General features: G+C 47.6%; 2 protein-coding genes across 2 annotated transcripts; both read left to right on the forward strand.

The window, feature by feature from the left end:
- Positions 1-1969: 1969 nt before the first annotated feature.
- slc44a2 (solute carrier family 44 member 2 (CTL2 blood group)) lies at positions 1970-22331 on the forward strand. The gene is made up of 22 exons (XM_079729418.1): positions 1970-2087; positions 7059-7107; positions 7737-7810; positions 8200-8284; positions 9021-9105; positions 9636-9758; positions 10117-10177; positions 10910-11033; positions 11361-11444; positions 12405-12517; positions 13059-13190; positions 14243-14342; positions 14870-14962; positions 15561-15645; positions 16608-16870; positions 17413-17507; positions 17600-17703; positions 17859-17932; positions 18028-18098; positions 18188-18276; positions 18809-18893; positions 21344-22331. The coding sequence occupies exons 1-22, from the start codon at positions 2051-2053 to the stop codon at positions 21451-21453; spliced, it is 2136 nt and encodes a 711-aa protein (XP_079585544.1). The 5' UTR covers positions 1970-2050; the 3' UTR covers positions 21454-22331.
- LOC307070777 (uncharacterized protein) lies at positions 18902-21318 on the forward strand. Its single transcript, XM_079729419.1, has one exon. It carries the CDS (start codon positions 19544-19546, stop codon positions 20039-20041), a length of 498 nt encoding a protein of 165 aa, XP_079585545.1. The 5' UTR covers positions 18902-19543; the 3' UTR covers positions 20042-21318.
- Positions 22332-22537: the final 206 nt, after the last annotated feature.

Raw genomic sequence — 22537 nt, forward strand, 5'->3', positions numbered from 1 at the left:
ACATATCTATTGTGTTTGTGGGTCATTGTTGATAAATATAAATATATTTATCTTAGAACATATTGTGTTTGTGGGTCATTGTTGATATATATAAATATATTTATCTTAGAACATATCTATTTTGTTTGTGGGTCGTTGTTGATATATAAATATATGTATCTTAGAACATATCTATTGTATTGGTGGGTAATTGTTGATATGTATAAATATATTTATCTTAGAACATATCTACTTTGTTTGTGGGTCGTTGTTGATGTATAACTGAACTGAACTTTTTGTGTTCTGTTCTGATTCATATGTTTGGATGTACCATCTGGATCTTGAACCATTTGCTCATTGAACAGCTATGAATCCACTTTTGTTAAGCATTATCCTGCTTATTCTCATACATTTTCCAACTTTAAATAATTAAAGATTTTTTGAATGACAGATTTTTTGAATTAGGGATGTGTTTCAAATTTCTTTAAAACCTTACCTCCTTCAACCTCAATCCACTATTGTAATAATATTTTAAAAATATTTACAGCACTTTTCAAATTACTACGCATATAAGCTTTGAGGTAGATGTCCTTTGTTAAGGTAGTGTGAATATAAAGTCAATCTAACCAGGTGTTTATCCTCCTGTATGCTTGTTTGAGTACAGAAGCAAACTTACACCTCGACTTCACATGGGAAACTCAACACTGAAGCGCTGGCTCTTCCCATGAGTGTGTTTCTATGAAAGAAAACCATTTTATTGTTAATGTATTATTCTTCTTAGGATGCAAAGCATTAATCAATTATTTTGACCATTAAAATAGTCACCCGGGGGTGGAGAAGGCAGTGAAATCATAATCCGTTCTTTGGGGCCCTCTAGTGGTCAATCATCGGATTCAAACCGACGACTTAATTAAGTATACGTTTTAATGGAATTCTTCCTAGAGACTTACCAAATTGTAACTTCATAATTATCACTGTCAGCATAATGGTTCACCGGTTCAGCATGAGCGGGTTTCTGGCAAGATATCGTAAACTACAGGCAGGAGAGGGGATTGGTAGACAGTAAGGTCAAAGTACACATGCGACAATGTAACTGTTCAGTTTATTGCTGAGCTAAAGGTGTCGTACGTGATCAGGTAAAAAATTCATAAAAAGTGCATGCTACTTTAATAAAAAATTTCCTATCAAACCTGCTTTGATACAGGTTCATGTTAATTGCATAGGATTATATATATATATATATATATATATATACACATTTATTTATGACACCCCCTAACCCTAGCCCCCCCAACAGGAAAGATAAAAGGAAGAGATCTTGGGAAGAAACACAGAATGGTCGACCCCTGATCCTGGGAGGGTGAGGAGTGTGATGGGTGCCATCATTTACATGAATAGTAGTACTGAAAGCATATAATAATACTAATAATAGAACAAATGTTGTCCAGAGATATTGGTCTGGTAGGCTGCTGAATAAACATCTAAACATTGCTAAGATTATTTATTGCAGGTATTAAAAGGCCTACACTGGAAAATTCCAAATATACATAACAAAGAGAGAAGATAATGATTGATTACTTTGTAAACATGCATACAATGATTATATTGAATAATGATTATTATACACCGTCGTTACATCCTTACTGTAACGCTAAAGTAACGTTGTTCTAGCCATATATGTATTATTATTTTTACCGTTGGAGCGGATAGATATTTTTATTAAAAGATCTATAAAAGTGAAATTGTTCACTTGGTTGCTCATAACCAACTTAGAATGACGACAATACATTTTTATTCGACTGTTTATTAACAAGTAAAGTGCCGGGCATTTCATTTTCGCCCAACCAGTATCGGTTCTAACTGGCCGAAAGACCCTTCAATCAGCCCCAAACCCCATCCTGATTGGCGGTTGGATCCCTGTGTGTGGATTGGAATGCACATCATCTGCTCATTCCCGCCCCCGCTCCGCGCCGTGAGGACGCTGTTAGACGCTTTCTCCTGGTATTTCCATGGTAACGGTCTAGTCCAGATCACCGGTCCAGTGGCGAAGAGGAAATAACGCTCGGTGAGAATGGATTCCGACGAGAAGACCTCCGACACGAAATACGGTAAGAAGCACTCGTGTGTGTGAACCGTTCTCCCTGGTTCTTCTCGGTTCCTCTCGGTTTTTCATATTTCTCCTCAGACATGGAAACAAGGAAAAGGATGGGTGTGGACCGCATGAGTGGTCAGGAGATCATGGTTGCATCCTTTTCCTTTAGACTCGGTTATTTTCGGTTCTCCTCGGTCCCGCTCGGTTCTGTATATTTCTTATCAGACATGAAAACAAGGAGGAGGAGGAGGAGGAGGAGGAGGAGGAGGATGGGTGTGCCGTATGGGCGGTCGGGAGAGCGGGTTGCATCCTTTAGACCCGAGTGTATTTTAAGTCATTCCGTTCTTATTTCCGATTTAAAACCACATTGTTTGCCTGATCCGAGACCTAACGGGCTAAGACTCTTCCGTGGAGTAACCTTGACGTTCTAGGATTTATAGATTATACATTATGTTATCACACATTATACGCATAGCCTGAATGCAATACACCAAACCAGATCAATACTAGGAAGATCCATCCTGCTGCATACTAAACAGCTTAAAGTCTGTACTAGTGTACCATATATAACATCTAAATAACGTCTGGGTCTAAGCAGTGTCTCCTATGACGCACTCTCATCTGATGGGTCCCGACTAAGCCCGTGTGTTGACATGAACTGTTGAGTCATGAAGTTGTTAATAACCATGCTATTTCAAACCTGAGTAACACACACACACACACACACACACACACACACACACACACACACACACATAGGAAGACGCTAACCAAACAAAAGCCGGCTAGATTCCTCTGCTTTGCTGTTTCTAACCCTCCACGCTCATGATGGGTCTGTTGTGGTGGAACACCCCCACCCAGCAGGGGTGGGGTGGTCGTGGGGGTGGGTGGTATACGACGTGAAAGGCACCATAGATGTTTCGTTAACCCCTGACCCCCCCCTTTAAACTATTTATTCAAGAGTTCCGGACGCAGACATTCCCGCCCTCTTCTTTAGATTGGCCCACCACCAAACCACCAGGCCTCCCACTAAGACACGGGCCGAAGTCGATCAACTGTTAGGCGGCCGAGGTGTTCCGATTTAATGTTGGATCAGGGAGGCATGTTTCTCAGGAGGTAGAGCGGGTTAGGGTCAGTGAATGTGTACATGAACGGGTGGATGTTAGGCGAGGTTTTAAGGCGCTTTGAGGGGCTGCTGGTTAGGGAAGCGCTGTATAAATGCAGTCCATTTACCAATTTATCAGTTCTCAACAGGCCGTAGCCGTCCACGTGTGTTGTAACGCATGCAGGAGCTTGTGTGTGTCTCAGTCCGCCTGAAGCCCAGCCCGCTGCTGGGAGACTCAGGGAGCAGAATCCAGCTGGTCGCAACATGTCCTGTTACCACACAATCGCACACGGACGCATGCACACATTCACGCACACACGCATAGACACACACATACACATAGACACACACACACACACACACACACACACACACACACACACACACACACACTGAGTCAAACTTCCATAGTCAAACATGAACATGAAGGCTTCCCTCGATCCCCTCAGGGTTGGGGGGATTGCGGCTTGGTTGAATCATGTATGTGACTCATCAATACCTTTCCAAGAAGCAGTGGCAGCCTAACTCAAGCTGCCGTGGAAAATGTCCTAAATGATGGATCTTGATGTGATCCCAGGGAAGGATCTAACCGGATTGTGTGACAGCATGACTCTGCTGTAAAAGTCAGAAACTTACATTCCTTTGTATGGGAATGAAAACAAAAAAACATCCTCTTGACAGCGCACACACAGGCATGCAAAGAGGCAATCACGCACAGGCACACACACAAACACACACACACACACACACAAACACACACACACACACACAGACACAAACACAAACACACACGCCCACACCAACTCACTCTCACCCACAAGCAACTTGGGTGGGGATAGTGAGCAGTGTGTGTGTGTGTGTGTGTGTGTGTGTGTGTGTGTGTGCTCACTATCCCCACCCAAGTAGGTGGGTGGAGGGCAAAGTCATAATCCCACTGGATAATAATTACTGTATCACTCTGTAATGATATCCTTATATCCTTTAACAAAGTTACAATTGCTAACACACACACACACACACACACACACACACACACACACACACACACACACACACACACACACACACACACAGATAATGACCAGTAGAATCGTTTATCTATGATCAACAGTATCAAATGTCAATAGTAGCCATTAGCTCCCTATGCCCCATTCTTAATATTTACAACATTTGTAACAACAATGTATCTAGTTTGTCTAGGTTATCCCTAGCTGGTATCGATTTCAGTTCCATGTGTTTCTAAGACACACTGTAGTTCAAAATGGCAAGCTTCTAGGAAACAGTAGGGCCACACCCTGGAGAAATCGTGTCCTTATGCTTTCTAAACTGCAGTGCAAGCAGGATATGCTTGACAGAGTTTTCCCTTCAACATTGTCAATGTTATATAAAACTAACCAACCTTTTTGCTCAACAATATTTGCCCATTACGTTCCATAAAATTACCAAATATTTGTGCGTTAATTATTGTTTTCAGTAAAGCTCTTGACTGGCAATTTCCGTATGGAAGGAACTCTCACTCTCACTCTCACTTTAACACAATGTCGAGGCAGCTTAAACGGTCCTTGAGGCCTTTAGTGTACGGGTGTTAGAATCTGTTTTAGGGGAACGCAGAAGCATGTCAATAGTTGGCATTGTCTGCCTTATCATGGCGGGCTTGCGGCCTGTCGCAAGGCAGAGAATGTGGGCTTGCCAGGGTTTAGCTGAGACGAAGGACAGCCTAATTCTATCACATCAAACCAGAGAGAATGTGTGCAGACTTTGAGCTGAGATAAAGGATAGCCTAACTCTAACACATCAAACCAGAGAGAATGTGGGAAGACTTTGAGCTGAGACGAAGGACAGCCTAACTCCCACACATCAAACCAGAGAGATGTAGTTGCCAATCCTTAGTGGACCTAAAGAGATTGTCAAGCTACAATATGTCATTGTTTTTTGTACGATTTTAGATTATTTGTTTTACACAAATTTGCAACTAGCACCTGCTGCTTTCTGTTCTCTATTTTCTATGTATTCTGGATTGATCATTGGCAATGAGGAAGCTTTCCTGTATAGTTGAATAGTTGGCTGCTTCTGTAGCTCTGTTGATGTCAGTTTTCTTAGAGAGGCCAACTCCCTCTGGTGGACTTTTCTATACTTGAAAATGTATAGAATGATCTGATGATCTGAATGTTGAAGATGAACACACACAGATTAAGTCTGTAAGGAGTAGAATTACGTCAACCACTGTTTCCACACTACAGAGAGAGGGTGAAGTAATTGTACCCGGGCCAAAAATAAGAGAAAGAGGAAAGTATGTTATTAGAAGATAATAGAAAAGGAGATCCGCATTGAGGTTTTATTACTAAAGAAGAAAGAAAGAGAATACAGGAAGTGAGAATTGGGGGTGGTTAGTAGTGAGATGAAGACTGAGGCTGTCAATACAGGAAGGGGATGTTAAACGTGCCACTGAGCTGAGAGAAGCCAAGACAGAAACCAAGACATCACGAGCGTCAGCATGAAGACGGACGGACGGAATGGTACTGTAATGTTTTCTCTCTTTCCTCCCGTCGTTCTGAACCAGTGTGTGACGCGAGCTACACGTTTCACCTGTAATCCTGCGTGCTGACACGGTGCTGGAAGTCGTATCTCACACCCCAGTTTCCACTTACGAGGCGGCACGTGTCTGCTGCCACCTCGTCTTCGTGTGGCCAGGCTGAGCCATGTTACACCGACACCATGTTACACCCGGCCGTGAGTCACCTTACACTGTCTTACTGGCACCTCGAATGGAAAGGAAGGCACACGCGAGCTGCCCTGTCAGCTGCTAGCTACTGAATCTCAGAATCATCCTACTACTCTTCAGAAAATAACCACGTCCAGAATATGTAAAAAGTATAATAGTGACTCAATCTATCCGGTGAGCCTGACGACCCCAAAAATCATTGGTAACACATTTTACATTTACATTTATGCTTTTAGCAGACGCTTTTATCCAAAGTGACTTGCAATAAGTACATTTGGCAGGCGAAAGAGAAACAACAATATATCGCTGTCAGATCAGTAAGGATGTTCATATTGCCAAGCGCTGACAAACAATAGGTTAACCCCTCTCCCCGTAAACAACAACGATAGCTATGATGGGACGTTGGATACACAATGATAAGTACTATTTTTAAGTGCAAGGACATACAACATACAATAGGTGTGTACTAACAAGTCCGCTTAATGTAGGGGACTTTATGTTCTAATGCTCTATTCTTGCAAAATCCATTTCCTCTTTGGGGTAATGAGATTCGTGGTGTGGCCAGCCGATGATATCATCACAATACAGACGGCCAGATTTTAGTTGTGGGCTGATGTTTTTTCTCTGGCTCGTTTCCATGGTGGCCGGCAGCGATCGCAGGGGGGTCACCAGGGGGGCCATTTTGTGGGTTGCTATGCCAATCTGGTGATGAATCCTGGCCTTTTGCCATGTCAATATGTCTCTTTAAATGGCGCTCTCCTCTTTAGCGTGTGTGTTCCTATCCAGGTACAGTATGCGTTGAAAGGCCTCAATACATACTGTATATTTGTGTTTGTGTTTTCATTTGTATTTGCATGAGTTAGAATATCATAATCATATACCATATGGTAAATGGACTGCATTTATATAGCGCTTTTCTAACCAGTGGCCACTCAAAGTGCTTTACGTACATTCAGCCATTCATGCACTCATTCCCACACCGACGGCGGTGTCAACCACGCAGGGCGACAAGACAGCTCGTCGGGAGCAGATAGGGTGAGCTGTCTTGATCGAACTAGCAACCTCAGAGTGTGCGATGGAAACAGGGAAAGTCAGAAATAGGTTTTGTGGACTCCTTTGACACCGTTGATTAATTTATGCGTATCTGATTTCGCCAACAGGAGAGGCCAGGAAGTTTGATGCAAACTTCAAGGGACCGATCCACAACAGGTGAGTGGCTTCATGTTCCAAGAGCTGAACAGAGGGAGTCTCTCCCCGTTGTGTGTCTGCCCTCCCTCCTCCTCCCTCCTCCTCCCTCCCTCCCCCTCCCCCTCCTCCTCCTCCCTCCTCCTCCCCCTCCCTCCCCCTCCTCCCTCCCTCCTCCTCCCTCCTCCTCCTCCTCCCTCCTCCTCCCCCTCCCTCCCCCTCCTCCCTCCCTCCCCCTCCCTCCTCCCTCCTCCTCCTCCCTCCTCCTCCCTCCCTCCCCCTCCTCCCTCCTCCTCCCTCCCTCCTCCCTCCTCCTCCTCCCTCCCTCCTCCTCCCTCCCTCCCCCTCCCCCTCCTCCTCCCTCCCTCCCCCTCCCTCCCCCTCCTCCCTCCCTCCCCCTCCTCCCTCCCTCCTCCTCCTCCCTCCCTCTCCCTCCCTCCCCCTCCTCCCTCCCTCCCCCTCCTCCCTCCTCCTCCCTCCCTCCTCCCTCCTCCTCCTCCCTCCCTCCCCCTCCCTCCTCCTCCTCCCTCCTCCCCCTCCTCCCTCCTCCTCCTCCTCCTCCCTCCTCCTCCCTCCTCCTCCTCCTCCCTCCCCCTCCTCCCTCCTCCTCTCCCTCCTCAGAGCTAACACCCCTCTGTGTGTTTGCCCTCCAGGGGCTGCACCGATGTCCTCTGCTGTATCCTCTTCATCCTCTTTCTGTTCGGATACTTCGCCGTGGGCATCCTGGGTAATGATGATGATGATGATGATGATGATGATGAGGAATGTTTTGGAGGTCATGGGACTGTAGATGATGTCATCCACTCAGGACTCTCAGTGCTTCTTGCACGTCAATTTGACTTATTATTAACCCACTGACATACAGACAGACAGATAGAGAGACAGACATACAGAGAGACAGACAGACAGACAGACAGACTGAGAGACAGCCAGACAGACTGAGAGACAGAGAGACAGAAAGGCAGACAGACAGACAGACATACACACAGACAGACAGACAGACAGAGAGTGAGACAGACAGAGATACAGACAGGCATACAGACAGACAGGCATACAGACAGACAGACAGTGTTTAACCAGCTGATTCCGGTATGCTCTGTTCTGTTCCCCCCCCAGCCTGGTCCCAGGGCGACCCCAGGAAGGTGATCTACCCCACGGACAGCAGGGGGCAGTTCTGTGGGCAGGCCGGGACCCCTATGGAGTGAGTACTCTCTCCAGGCCCCGTCTCTCACCTCCACCAGATCCTAACCCCCCCCCGGGACCCTTTGACTATCCCCCCCGACGGCCTCTGACTGGGGGAGGAAGCTCAGCGTAGATCTGCAGCCCAGTGCGGCCGTACGATAACCCCATCGTTACCGCGGGGGCCGTCTTTGAGTTGTATCGCTACGGTGATGAAATGAAGATGTAGATTCATTATTGATACCTTTATAGTTTCCATCCATGATCCAGAAGTAGACAGGTATTTTGATCAGAGTTAAAGACGTCCTCTCAGTGTTTGGTTTGCTAGTAGCATGTTAGCATGTATTGATATTGTGTAAGATTCCACTTATTATTGTAACAATAATTTTTTCCATATCTCTGTCTTATTGCAGTACATGTAAGACGTTCCGGGTGGTTTTATTTGAATCGGTGGGATCCAATATAAAGCTTAACCTTGATGATGATGTTATAAAATAAGGGTGTGGTCTGGGGGAAGGATTGAAGCCTATTGGCTCCTCGATTCCCAGTGGTACGGTACTGGCTCGATTCCCTGATGTCCTCATCCATTACAGCCCGGCCGCGCCCCACTCTGCTTAGTGACTAGACATGGAGTCGCCTGGGGAGCACAGAGTAAACACTCTCCTGTCTCTCCCCTCTAACTCCCCTGTCTCTCCCCTGTCTCTCCCCTGTCTCTCCCCTGTCTCTCCCCTCTCTCTCCCCCTCACTCCCCTCTACAGGAAGAAGCCTCTGCTGTTCTACTTCAACATCCTGAAGTGTGCCAGCCCCCTGGTGCTACTGGAGTTCCAGTGTCCCACAACACAGGTCAGACCCCCCCCCCCCCCGTACCCTGAGCTAGACCCTGCTCTCATATAGCTGGGGGCCAACCCCACAGGTCAGACCCCCCCCTCGTACCCTGAGCTAGACCCTGCCCTCATATAGCTGAAGCTGATGCACAGGATGGCCATTTTGAGGAGGATGATGATGATGTCAATAGACTGCATAGCCTCCCCCCATACACCCCCATACCCCTCTTACGCACTTATTGCATGTTGTACGTCCTTGCACTTAACAAATAGTCCTTAGCATTGTGTAGCATCTTATCCTAGCTATCTCTGCTGTATACGGGGAATGGGTTAACCTAGTGATAGTTAGCGCTTGGCACTTGGTTCTATGAACATCCTTACTGTACCGACAGCGGTATTTTGTTTCTCTTCATCTGACAAATGTACTTATTGTAAGTCGCTTTGGATAAATGACAATAACATACCTCAGACTATTAGTTCAACCACTACCGCTCCAATAACATCTCCGTCTTCTTAATAATGTCCTAACGTGTCCCTCACGGTTCACAGATATGCGTGGAAACGTGTCCTAAGGAGCACCTCACCCTGATCACAGCCAAGCTGAGCTTTGACAGAAAGAAGCAAGACTATTACAGGAGTTACTGTAAGGAAGGAACCAACTTCACCAAGATGGTAAGGCAGCCCCGCAGTACCCTGCCGTCTCCAGTAGGGCTGTGCAATTAATCAGATTTTGATCTTGATTCGATTTTTGGGTCAAACGATCACCAAACTAATGTAATAAAGTGAAACAATTTTTTTTTTTTTCTTCTTCTAAGTTTATTTGTTTTATTCAGTAAATGTTTGATCTAAATTTCAGAACAGCTGGATGCATGTTTGTACATTCTTTTCGATTTTAACCTTTTCTCTTTGAACGTTCTGTGTATTTTTTTAAGGGACAATGACTCAGTTACAAAGTGTTTTTCTTGGGAGAGAAATTCTGAATAAATTTTCAAACTCAAAAATGATGTAATCTCTCCCCGTGTGTTCGCAGAGCGCCCCTGATATCCTCAGCCAGGGACTCTGTCCGGCCATGCTCATCCCCAGCCAAGCCTGTGAGTCACCAGCACCAGCCAATCACGTGCTGTTGTCAGGCACTTCTTAACACCCTGCTGGGAGACACAGCATGGAGCACGCTGTGGGGCCTTTTCCACACCCTTTGCTTGGATAAGCATTATTCAAATAAAGCTTTTTATATTTTATATAGCTTTTATACAGCTTTTTATCTATTATTCTATATCTATATCTATCTATACTGTGTATAGATATATATATATATATATATATAGAAGACATCAGGTATATATATTTATAGATATATCTCACACACACCCAGTCTCACTCACACCCTGTCTCACACACACCCGGTCTCACACACAACCGGTCTCACACATACCCGGTCTCACACACACCCTGTCTCCCTCACAACCAGTCTCACACACAGCCTGTCTGACACACAACCGGTCTCACACACAGCCTGTCTCACACACAACCGGTCTCACACACATCCTGTCTCACACACACCCTGTCTCACACACAACCGGTCTCACACACAGCCTGTCTCACACACAACCGGTCTCACACACACCCTGTCTCACAGACAACCAGTCTCACACACCCGGTCTCACACACGCGGTCTTACCCACACCCTGTCTCACACACACAAACTGTCTTACCCACACCCTGTCTCACACACACCCTGTCTCACACACAACCGGTCTCACACACACCCGGTCTCAGACACACCCGGTCTCACCCCCTGCTGTGGCCTCTGCCCCCCCCCCCAGTCACCCACCGCTGCCTCCCCGCCCTGGGCACCCTGAAGGGCGTGGTGGTGGTGGGGAACGAGACCTCCCTGGCGGACGACGCCGGAGACCAGGTCAACGCCACGCAGCTATTGGACGCCGCCAAGTGAGTGACAGCCCGTTCAACCCTGCCCCTCTGAACCCATAGACGTCTGAAGAACAAGTCCCGCCTCCGAAGGCTCCGGTTCCCTGGGTCTAATGTCTGTGGGGAAACAACACGGGGTTCATGAATGATTGTACATAACAAACTCTGTAGCGGGCGAAGAAGTCAAAGCTGCGTCGGCGTTTTGAACTTCGCACTCTTTCCAAAAAGTGCGAAATTCAAAACGCCAACGCAGCTTTGACCGAAGGTCGGAGGCGGGACTTATTCTTCAGCGGTCCATTGGTCCTGATGTGATCTCACTAAACCGTTTTTGAACGACGTGCGTCGCAGGAAGTCCAACCTGGTGGTGGAGGCGCGGCAGGTTGCCATGAGGATCTTTGAGGACTACACCGTGTCCTGGTACTGGATCCTGCTGTGAGTCACCGTGGTTACCGTCAGTGTCAGGGTCTCACACCCCAACAGTGTTGCTATGTTAACCGGCAAGGAGTCTATGGTATGAATAGTGAATTAACTGCTGATTAATTGTTGTGACTACACAGTGCTGAATGGGTTTTAAGACACACGGCTTAAAACCCATTCAGCACCTCTAGTTTAAGTGTGTCAAAGTCACAAACATGTAACGGCAGGGTGAGCAGCAGGGAAAAAGGACTCAAAGCACGCCTCTGGAGGCCAAAGTCTGAGTAGAAAGAATGGTCTTTACTGGCTGATAGGTCGGTACACGGGACATCACTCTAGATCAGGCAAACAGTAACAACAAGATGTAGTCGGGAATAAACGGGCCGGTATCAGAAAACCGGGAACCGTAAATATCAGTCGGAAAATGCTGGGACGATTGATACAGAGATCAAAGATGAACTGGCACAGAGAAAGGGAAACACACGCTTTCTAAATACACCAGGAGGGGAATGTTCATGAGGGACAGGTGAAGACAATTAAAGTGAGTGACGTGACAAATCCTTCTAGTGCAGAATAGGTTTAAGGCGTGTCTCACTGTGTTTAAGGCGTGTCTCACTGTGTTTAAGGCGTGTCTCAGTGTGTTTAAGGCATGTCTCTCTGTGTTTAAGGCGTGTCTCTCTGTGTTTAAGGCGTGTCTCACTGTGTTTAAGGCGTGTCTCACTGTGTTTAAGGCGTGTCTCAGTGTGTTTAAGGCGTGTCTCACTGTGTTTAAGGCGTGTCTTACTGTGTTTAAGGCGTGTCTCACTGTGTTTAAGGCGTGTCTCACTGTGTTTAAGGCGTGTCTCACTGTGTTTAAGGCGTGTCTCACTGTGTTTAAGGCGTGTCTCACTGTGTCTAAGGCGTGTCTCACTGTGTTTAAGGCATGTCTCACTGTGTTTAAGGCGTGTCTTACTGAGTTCCCCCTCCTTCTCCTCCTAGGGGCCTGGTGATAGCGATGGTGGTCAGCTTCATCTTCATCGTGCTGCTGCGGTACCTGGCCGGGGTCATGATCTGGGTCATGATCATCCTCGTCATCCTGGTCATCGGCTACGGTAAGGGTCCCCATGGCAACCTGTCTGAACGTCAAACAGCAGACGCCGCAAAATAAACTGGACAGATTTAAGACCTGAAAACCTTCAAGGTTTTGAAGGTGAAAGGATTGAGGCTATATGTTCAGAGTTCACCTAGACCCTGCATAGACCCCCCCACACCCCTCTTACGCACTTATTGTATGATGTACGTCCTGGCACTTAAAAATAGTTCTTAGCATCGTGTAGCGTCTTATCCTAGCTATCTGTTGAATACGGGGAATGGGTTAACCTAGCGATAGTTAGTGCTTGGCACTTGGTTCCATGAACATCCTTACTGTACCGACAGCGACGGTCAGTACATTATGTTTATATTATATTATATTATATTACTATACTTATTGTAAGTTGCTTTGGATAAAAGCGTCTGCTTGATGCCCTGAATGTAAATGTGAATGTTTGTTGGAACTCATGTTTCTGAATGTATCGTTGCCTTCCTGAATGGACGTTCATGATTACCCGGTCATTCTAACGAGGTCGCTCACGCTGTGGTTTGTGCGCTCAGGGATCTTCCACTGCTACTGGGAGTTCGCCAGTCTGAAAGGAGTGGCCGGAGCCGACGTCACCATCAAGGACCTGGGCCTGCAGACGGACTTCTCCATCTACCTGCAGATCAGACAGACCTGGCTGGCCTTCAGTGAGCACACGCTAACACACCCTCTCAACGAACACCACCCCAATCAAACCTTACTTCACACCCGCCCACCCAACACCACCCTAATCAAACCTTACTTCATACCCACCCACCCAACACCACCCTAATCAAACCTTACTTCATACCCTCTCACCGAACACCACCCCAATCAATCCTTACTTCACACCCACCCACCCAACACCACCCTAATCAAACCTTACTTCATACCCTCCCACCCAACACCACCCCAATCAAACCTTACTTCATACCCTCTCACCCAACACCACCCTAATCAAACCTTACTTCATACCCTCTCACCGAACACCACCCTAAGCTAACCTTACGTCACATCCACCAACCCGACGCCACCCCAATCAAACCTTACTTCATACCCACCCACCCAACACCACCCCAATCAAACCTTACTTCATACCCTCTCACCCAACACCACCCCAATCAAACCTTACTTCATACCCTCTCACCCAACACCACCCTAATCAAACCTTACTTCATACCCTCTCACCCAACACCACCCCAATCAAACCTTACTTCACACCCACCCACCCAACACCACCCCAATCAAACCTTACTTCACACCCACCCACCCAACACCACCCTAATCAAACCTTACTTCATACCCTCTCACCCAACACCACCCCAATCAAACCTTACTTCATACCCTCTCACCCAACACCACCCTAATCAAACCTTACTTCATACCCACCTACCCAACACCACCCTAATCAAACCTTACTTCATACCCTCTTACCCAACACCACCCTAATCAAACCTTACTTCATACCCTCTCACCCAACACCACCCCAATCAAACCATACCTCACATCCACCCACCCAACACCACCCTAATCAAACCGTACCTCACATCCACCCACCGCACATCTATTGTTACACCACCCCAATCAAACCTTCAGCCTGTTTGTTAGCATACAATCTCGTATTAGCATTAGCACCCTGTGTTAGCGTGTTCGCATTAGCGTTAACACATTGAACATCCCTGGCGTTGTCCTGATGCGACCCTCTGCTCGCCCCCCCCAGTGATCATCCTGGCCATCGTGGAGGTGGTCATCATCCTGCTCCTCATCTTCCTGAGGAAGAGGATCCTCATCGCCATCGCGCTGATCAAGGAGGCCAGCAGGTCAGTCCGCCTCACTCAGTCACGCCACTGCGCATGAGGAGGAGCATGGCGACTATTGTGTGTTTTACATCCTGGCACTTAGAAATAGGACCTAAGAGCGTACACCGTTAAGGCCCAGTCCTCACCGCAGCGACCTGGGCTGGACTCCTGCCGCTGGTCCGTTGCTGCATGTCCTCCCCTCTATCTCCCGTACCTTCCTGTCTATGTCACTCTACCATAAGCAGAAAAAAAATTATATATATATAGTACTTAGCATCGTGTAGTGTCTTATCCTAGCTATCTCTGTATACCGGGAATAGGTTAGCCTAGCGATTGTTCTTGCTTGGCACGTGGTTCTATGAACATCCTTTCTGTACCCACAGAGTATATTGTTGTTTCTCTTTCTTCTGATAAATGTACTTATTGTAAGTTGCTTTGGATAAAGCGTCTGCTGAATGCCCTTAATGTAAATGTGAATGTAGGAGGTCTGTTGGAGCAGGTCCCGTAATGACTGGTTCTCATACTGACTGGCTGTGTTCCTCTCCCAGGGCGGTGGGCCATGTCATGTCATCTCTCTTCTACCCACTGTTGACCTTCTGTCTGCTGGCCATGGTGATCGCCTACTGGGCCGTCACTGCTGTGTATCCTTCAGTCATCCCCCTGGCGTCTGTCTGTCTGTCTGTCTGTCTGTCTGTCTGTCTGTCTGTCTGTCTGCCTGCCTGTCTGTCTGTCTGTCTGTCTGTCTGTCTGCCCGGCACAATGAGGAAGGTCAGAGGACTGTGTCTGTCTGTCTGTCTATTTGTCTGTCTGTCTGTCTGTCTGTCTGTCTGTCTGTCTGTCTGTCTGTCTGCCCGGCACAATGAGGAAGGTCAGAGGACTGTCTGTCTGTCTGTCTGTCTATCTGTCGGTCCCAGCAGAATGAGATGGTCAGAAGGCTGTCTGTCTGTCTGTCTCTCTTTCTGTCTGTCTGTCCCGGCAGAATGAGGGGGGGTCTGTCTGTCTGTCTGTCTGTCCCAGCAGAATGAGGAAGGTCAGAGGGCTGTCTGTCTGTCTGTCTGTCTGTCTATCCCAGCAGAATGAGGAAGGTCAGAGGGCTGTCTGTCTGTCTGTCTGTCTGTCTGTCCCGCGTTGGAGGTTGTTTACCGCTCCTGTTTGTGTCGTCCTGAGCGACCTCGTTGCTCCGCTAGTCTCCGTGTTTCCTTCAGCGCTTCCTGTACCTTCCCTAACGCCTGGTGTCAGCTTCCTGTCCACGTCCAATGAGCAGGTGTACAAGGTGTTCAACATCAGCGCAGGGGAGTTCACCAGGCACACCTGTGACCCTGAGGTAAGGCGCGCCCCAACCTCCCGGAATATCGCCGCTGATATTTATTTTGACTCCTTTCTTTCATCATGGGGGGTTCGGGTCTGGGGGGGTCATAAAAATACGGCCTGTTAAGCCGTTTGGACCTTTGATTAAGGGCTGTACTAATAAAGTTGAATTGCAGGGTTTCCCGAAGCACCTTACAGCTCAGGCAGCCGCCTGAACATCACACGCCTGCCGCCTTAACTAAGTAAAAAAAAAAAAGAATCTTTAGTTTCGATTATTTTAAAAGTTCAAATTGCACAAATTCTTAAATATTTGTATAATTATAGGTCTGATGGCAAACCCCACCACCTGCACCACCACCATCAACGCATTTGTTCTTAACTGCGTGAACTTACATTCCTCTTGTCTCATCCTGTGGGTAAAGATGATGTAAACATGGGTGGATAGTTCCACCGTGAGACCCAACACCCCCTGCGGAGCCTAAGATGAATGTCCTTTATAAATCAGTCTCACCAGATCAATGTATAATGAACACTCCCCGACAACAGTTTAATGAAAAACTGTAAAAACATGAATTAAAAATCCCTAAAAAATATATATTTTTGGGTGATATCAAGCCACCAGGTGTGAGTGTGATCAACCGTTGCAAGACGTTTGAAAATGGCTTGTAACGGCTGATCACCCTCACACCTGGTGGCATGACATCACCCCTTTAGAAACAACAAACCCAACTCTGAGGGACGACCCACATTCAAATAGGGCTGGAGGATTAGCCCTAAAATAAAATCTCAGATTTTTTCAAACCAAACCCAATTATCGATTTTAATAAAAAAAAATTCTATAAATGACTAATTAAAAAAAAATATATATATATATTTTTTAAATCGTCCTAAACCAAAAATTCGAATTACGATTAAAAACCGATTAATCGCCCAGCTCTACATCCTAACCCCCGTCTGACTCCCCCCCCCCCCCCACAGACCTTCAGCCCCAACAACTTCTCGGCCGGCGCCCTGCACACCGAGTGCCGCTTCGCGTTCTACGGCGGCGAGACGCTCTACCACAAGTACCTGATCGTGCTGCAGTTCTACAACCTCTTCCTCTTCTTCTGGTGCGCCAACTTCGTGACAGCGCTGGGGCAGGTGACGCTGGCTGGGGCCTTCGCCTCGTACTACTGGGCCTTCAAGAAGCCCGAACACATTCCCGCCTACCCTATCTTCTCCTCTCTGGGCCGCGCCCTCAGGTGAGGTCAAGCCACCCAGGGAACCGTCGTTTATCTCACCGCTATTCATTCAGGGAAGGCAAATTAACAATCACTCGCCGAAGGCGAAGGGAATAGTGTTCACAGAGGTGCCTGAGGGGAATAATTGTTTTAGTATATACTACACGTGAACATCCAAGGTAGCAAACAAACAAGATAGCACTTTTTGCCGGGATTCATTTGTTTTTATTAGCGGTTTATTTGTTTTTATTAGCGTGACGAGACGACCGCCACACGCGCAAAACAATATCCCGAGTTTGAGATCTCAATCATGGGATATTGCCCAATATCCCGAGATCAAATTGCGCCTTCTTAGGAGGTTCACGTGTTGCATATATTAATGTACAATAGATATAAACAGTCGGTCAAACCACCAAGGAGCTTTCCGCGACGATGGAGACGTGGTCGCTTCCGTTTGACGCCTCGGTCCTGGGTCGGCTTAGCTCAGGAGGTAGAGCGGGTTCGCTGGCAACCGGAAGGTTGCTAGTTGTCCCTCCTAACTGAACCTCCTCACCGTGCTGCAGGTTCCACACAGGCTCCCTGGCGTTCGGCTCTCTGATCCTGTCGCTGGTGCAGGTCGTCAGAGTCCTGTTGGAGTACCTCGACCACAAGCTGAAAGGTCTGCCGCCGTCGTTTCCCTCCACGGTAACCAAGCAACCGTCTCCAGAACGGTGCTGAGGCTGACGTTGATGTTTCCCCCTCCCTCCTCAGGCGCGCAGAACAGGTGTTCCAAGTTCCTCCTGAGCTGCTTGAAGTGCTGCTTCTGGTGCCTGGAGAAGTTCATCAAGTTCATCAACAGGAACGCCTACATCATGGTGAGCTCATCGTCCGCCAGAACCATTGGGCATCAATGATCTGACTCACTATGAGTATGATCGAACTGAACATTTGAGAGGCCACCGGTTAGAAAAGCGTTGGATAAATGCAGTCCAGTTTCTTTAAACAATAACGAGGAACTCCTGTTTCCTAGATCGCCGTCTACGGTAAAAGCTTCTGCCCCTCAGCGAGGGACGCCTTCTTCCTCCTCATGAGGAACGTCATCCGGTAGGTCAGAGGTCAAACCATGAGCTGCCGTTGTCATAGCGTTTATGGAATCACCAGCCCCCTCATCCCATGTGGTGATCCCCTCCTCGTTCCAGGGTGGCCGTGCTGGACAAGGTGACGGACTTCCTCCTCTTCCTGGGGAAGCTCCTGATCGTTGGAATCGTCGGTAAGGACCCTGTCAGTTCTCCATCTGCAGTCCCTTCTCCACGTCGCGAGCGTCCTGTTTGTCTCACCCCCGCCCGTGTCTCCATGCAGGGATTTGCTCCTTCTTCTTCTTCTCCGGACGGATCAAAGCTGTGGAGGAGACCGCTCCGTCTCTCAACTACTACTGGGTCCCCATACTGGTGAGGAAGACCTTCCGACCTTCCCCCAGGTGCCCTGGGTATACGGCCATGTTTAGACTACGCTGTGTCACTGGAGTACTAGATTAGTAGGTTAGTGTGTAGTGTTGAGCGCTGTCATTGTATAGAAATGTATGTGCCGGCGTGTGGCTCAGGAGGTCGAGCGGGTGGACTGGTCAACGGAAGTTTGCTGGTTCGATCTCCGGCTCTTCCTAGCTAGCTCCTAGACTGCTCCTGACTAGCTGGCGGTCGCCCTGCGTGGCTGACTCCACCGTCGGTGTGTGAATGTGTGCATGAATGGGTGAATGTGAGGCAATATTGTAAGGCGCTTTAAGAGGCCGCTGGTTAGAAAAGCTCTATATTAATGCAGTTCATTTATGTTCTGCTGCTGCAGTGTGCCTCACCTTTCGGCTTCACACTAGCCACAGGGAAATGACATCGCAGCCAGTCAACCCTTATACTGTAGAGATTGAGCTGTAGACAGACCTCCATGAGGGAGGCATTGGATCACATCCCTGGGTGTCTGTCCCCCTAGACGGTGGTGGTGGGATCCTACCTCATCGCCCACGGGTTCTTCAGCGTGTACGCCATGTGCGTGGACACACTCTTCCTCTGCTTCTGTGAGTACCCCGCCTGGCCGACCTGTGACAGATGGTTTAAACGTCTGACGTCTCAGATAACGATCTCTCCTTTTGCTGCGCGCTTTATTAATCACTCGATTGATCTCAAGTCTTAACCGCTGCCTTCCTCTCTGCTGTGTGACTGACCGGTCTCTCTTCTCTGATCTCTCCCTTTTTCCTGCACCGTTCTCCCGCCTCTCATTTCACACTCACGCCCCCGTTTTCTTTTTCCATGGTTTTGCTTTTTGGTTTATATTGTTATTATCCATCGACTCCCAAACTCACATCGGCTCAATGAAACGCACACAAACACATGCAAACAAACACAAAAACACACGCAAACACGCACAAACACGCGCCAACTCACACCTACTCACACAAACACACATAAACACCAACACACACACACAAACACACACACACGCAAACACACACAAACACCAACACACATACACAAACACACAAACCAACACACACACCAACACAAACACACACACACACACACACACACACAACATTCACACTAACACACACCAACACCAACACACACACACGCACGCACGCACGCACGCACGCACACACACATATAAAAACCAAAACAAGGCGAGGACCTGGAGAGGAACGACGGCTCGTCCGAGCGGCCGTACCACATGTCCCCGGAGCTCCACGAGATCCTCTCCAAGGCCACGAGGGCGGAGGAGACCCCCGCCGAGAGCCAGGGGGACGGGGGCAGCCCGGGGGAGGAAGAGACCCCCCTCAGCCAGCAGGACTCGGAGGTCCAGCTGAAGCACCTGGCCCTGCTCACACAGGACCAGGAGCAGGAGACACTCCTGGAGACCGACGCTGATGCACCTACTGCGGCCGCCGAGGAAGAGCAGGAGGAGGAGGAGGAGAAGGGCGAAGAGAAGGCCGATCCGAAGCAGGAGGCTGAGGAGAAAGAAGAGAAGGTGGAGGAAAAGATAGAATCGCAGGAGGAGGTGAAGGCCAAGGAGGAGGAGGTGAAGGCCAAGGAGGAGGAGGTGAAGCCCAAGGAGGAGGAGGTGAAGGCCAAGGAGGAGGAGGTGCCGGCGGTTGCGGAGAAAGAAATAAACGAAGAGAAGAAAGATGAGACCGGAGGAGTCGAGCCTGCGGCCTCGAACAAGGAGTAGGGTCATGTGACTGGGGTCAGCGAGCAGGAGGGGCGTTAATTATACATGACGAGCTTGGCTGAAACGTAGGGGGTTTAAAAGAGGGTTTATATGCATGTGCTCAGCGGCACAGCCCCGCCTGCCCCCTTGTGGTCGGACCGAGCGGGTGACGGAGAAGGAGTCTTCTCTGTGGGTGTGTGTGTGTGTGTGTGAGATCCAGGCCTGCTTCCCCCTCGTTAGAGAGGGGTCTCTGTGTGAGCACCCAGAGCGCCCTGCTGTAGCTTTGACATGTTTGGTTTATCGTGCCGGAGAGTCACACCGGAGTGTTGGTATTGTCATTTTAAGAAAACGTGTAGGACTTTTGCAAAACGCTGAACCTGTGCCTGACTTTACTATCATATACGCACCCTGACCCTTGTCGTCGTGGCAACGGGTGCACCTCAGAAACCACCGCATACCGGGTTTACAGAGAACGAATCTCGCTCGAGAGGGAGTCTTTCCAATGTTTACAACACACTACCAGCTGATGCCAAATGGTTATAATCAAATTTGATAGACCGTGTACACACTTTTCTTTTTGTCCCACGGGACTGAAATGTATAAACAGTTGTGTGTGTTTGTGTGTGATGTTTGTACTATTTCTGCAGCCTTGTGTAGGTCGCAGCTCGCAGACTTACTGTATTGTTTTACTGAACACTTGCCTTGGTCATTTCGATGGGGATAAGGGATTGTTTCTGCAACGATGCAACCATAACGACCTCTCAGCCTTTCCAAATCCCGTTGTTCACTGATCATTGTTGCCCCGCCCTCTCTCTCTCTCTCTCTCTCTCTCTCTCTCTCTCTCTCTCTCTCCTTTCTCTTTCCCTCCTTCCTGTTCTCTCTCACTGCTGCATGCTGGGTAATAACGCCTTCGGAGTTCTTTGCTACTAACAGCCAACGTCTGTGGATGCCTTTGTACCTTTTCCTGTTAGTTAGAAACGTGGATGTTGAACGTAGATCTTTTCCGGTAATACCGGTGACATTCCATATTTATTGGATGTAGTTATTGATTAAAGGTGATTGAATAAACCATACATGAACTGTTCTGTTATGAGAGAAGCGCAAAAATTTCGAAAGCCATCTCCCAACAGGTGAGACGTTCAGCTTGATCTAACGCACACAACCAATACACACCGCTATGCCATTGGTTAACACATGACACAACGCTACAGACTAGGGCTACTGTAGCAGTAGGCAGTGCATTGGGACCTGCTGTAGCATTAGCTCGTAGCAGCGTGTGGCCTTGTGACCAGGTGCACTGACGCTGTTCTCTCCGTGTCTCAGGTGAGGACCTGGAGCGCAACGACGGGACGGCGGAGCGGCCGTACCTCATGTCGAACAACCTGCTCAACATCCTGAAGAAGAGCAACGACACCACCAAGACTGTGGACTAGGGGGTGTGTGTGTGTGTGTGTAAGAGAATTAGTGAGTAAGAGAGTAGGGCTGCTCGATTATGGACAAAATCATAATCACGATTATTTTAACGATTATTTTTGGAGTTTGAAAACATGATGTATTTATTCAGCATATCTCTCGCAAAAACAAACTTTGTAACTGAGAACTTCGAAATTTCGACTTAAAAAAATACACAAAATGGTCCAAAAGAAAATGTTGAAATCTAAAATAATAAATTCAATTAATCGCCCAGCCCTATAAGAGAGTGTCTGTGAATAAAAGAGTGTGTGTGTGTGTGGTGTGTGGTTAGTATGCATGTTTATATACGTTCAAACCAGGACAAATGTAAAGATCTCTTGAATGATGTATATACGGTCATATTTTTGCAATGCTTTAAATCAAAAAGGGATATAGCATCTTACAAACTATTACAGCAAAACCTAACATCGCTCTGAAGTAAATGACGTGTTATTTTGTCTGATTTTGATGTTTTTTGAAAGCCTTTGAATAGTATTTACCCATTGAATAGACTGTTGAGGAAGAGTTATGAAATGGAAATGATTCACATTATAAACCTGAGAAATTCATATTTCTTCATGCTAATGTTATGAATCATACACCAAAATGTCTTAAGTCTTGAGCTGTTGCAGACAACGTTGTCTACAACAGCATTGTGCGTTTGTGTTTTCGGGCAAATGAACGAGTTACTCTTTGGCCTTTGTTTCAGTGCCATGAAACTAAGATACCGAGCTAAAGGAAAGAAAGTAAAGTAAGATGATGAATTATCACAGATCTGTCTGACGTATTTCTAAATCTGGAACCAAAGTTGTTTGTGTGTTAATATTTTTTTTTAATTTTATGATAATAAAAGTGTTCAGGTTGATGAGGCTCCTCCCCTGTGTGTGTGTATGTGTGTGTGTGTGTGTGTCTGCGTGTGTGTGTGTTTGATTAAGACGGTGTGTGAGTAAGAGTGTGTGTCTGTGTGCACATTGATCTGGTTACCTGGTTTAAGTGTACTGGTTGCTAGGCGACCTTCTGGTTGGCTGGTTTAAGTGTACCGGTTGCTAGGCGACCTTAAAGCTT

This window comes from Pollachius pollachius (assembly GCF_949987615.1).
Source record: "Pollachius pollachius genome assembly, chromosome: 2".
Classification (NCBI taxonomy): domain Eukaryota; kingdom Metazoa; phylum Chordata; class Actinopteri; order Gadiformes; family Gadidae; genus Pollachius; species Pollachius pollachius.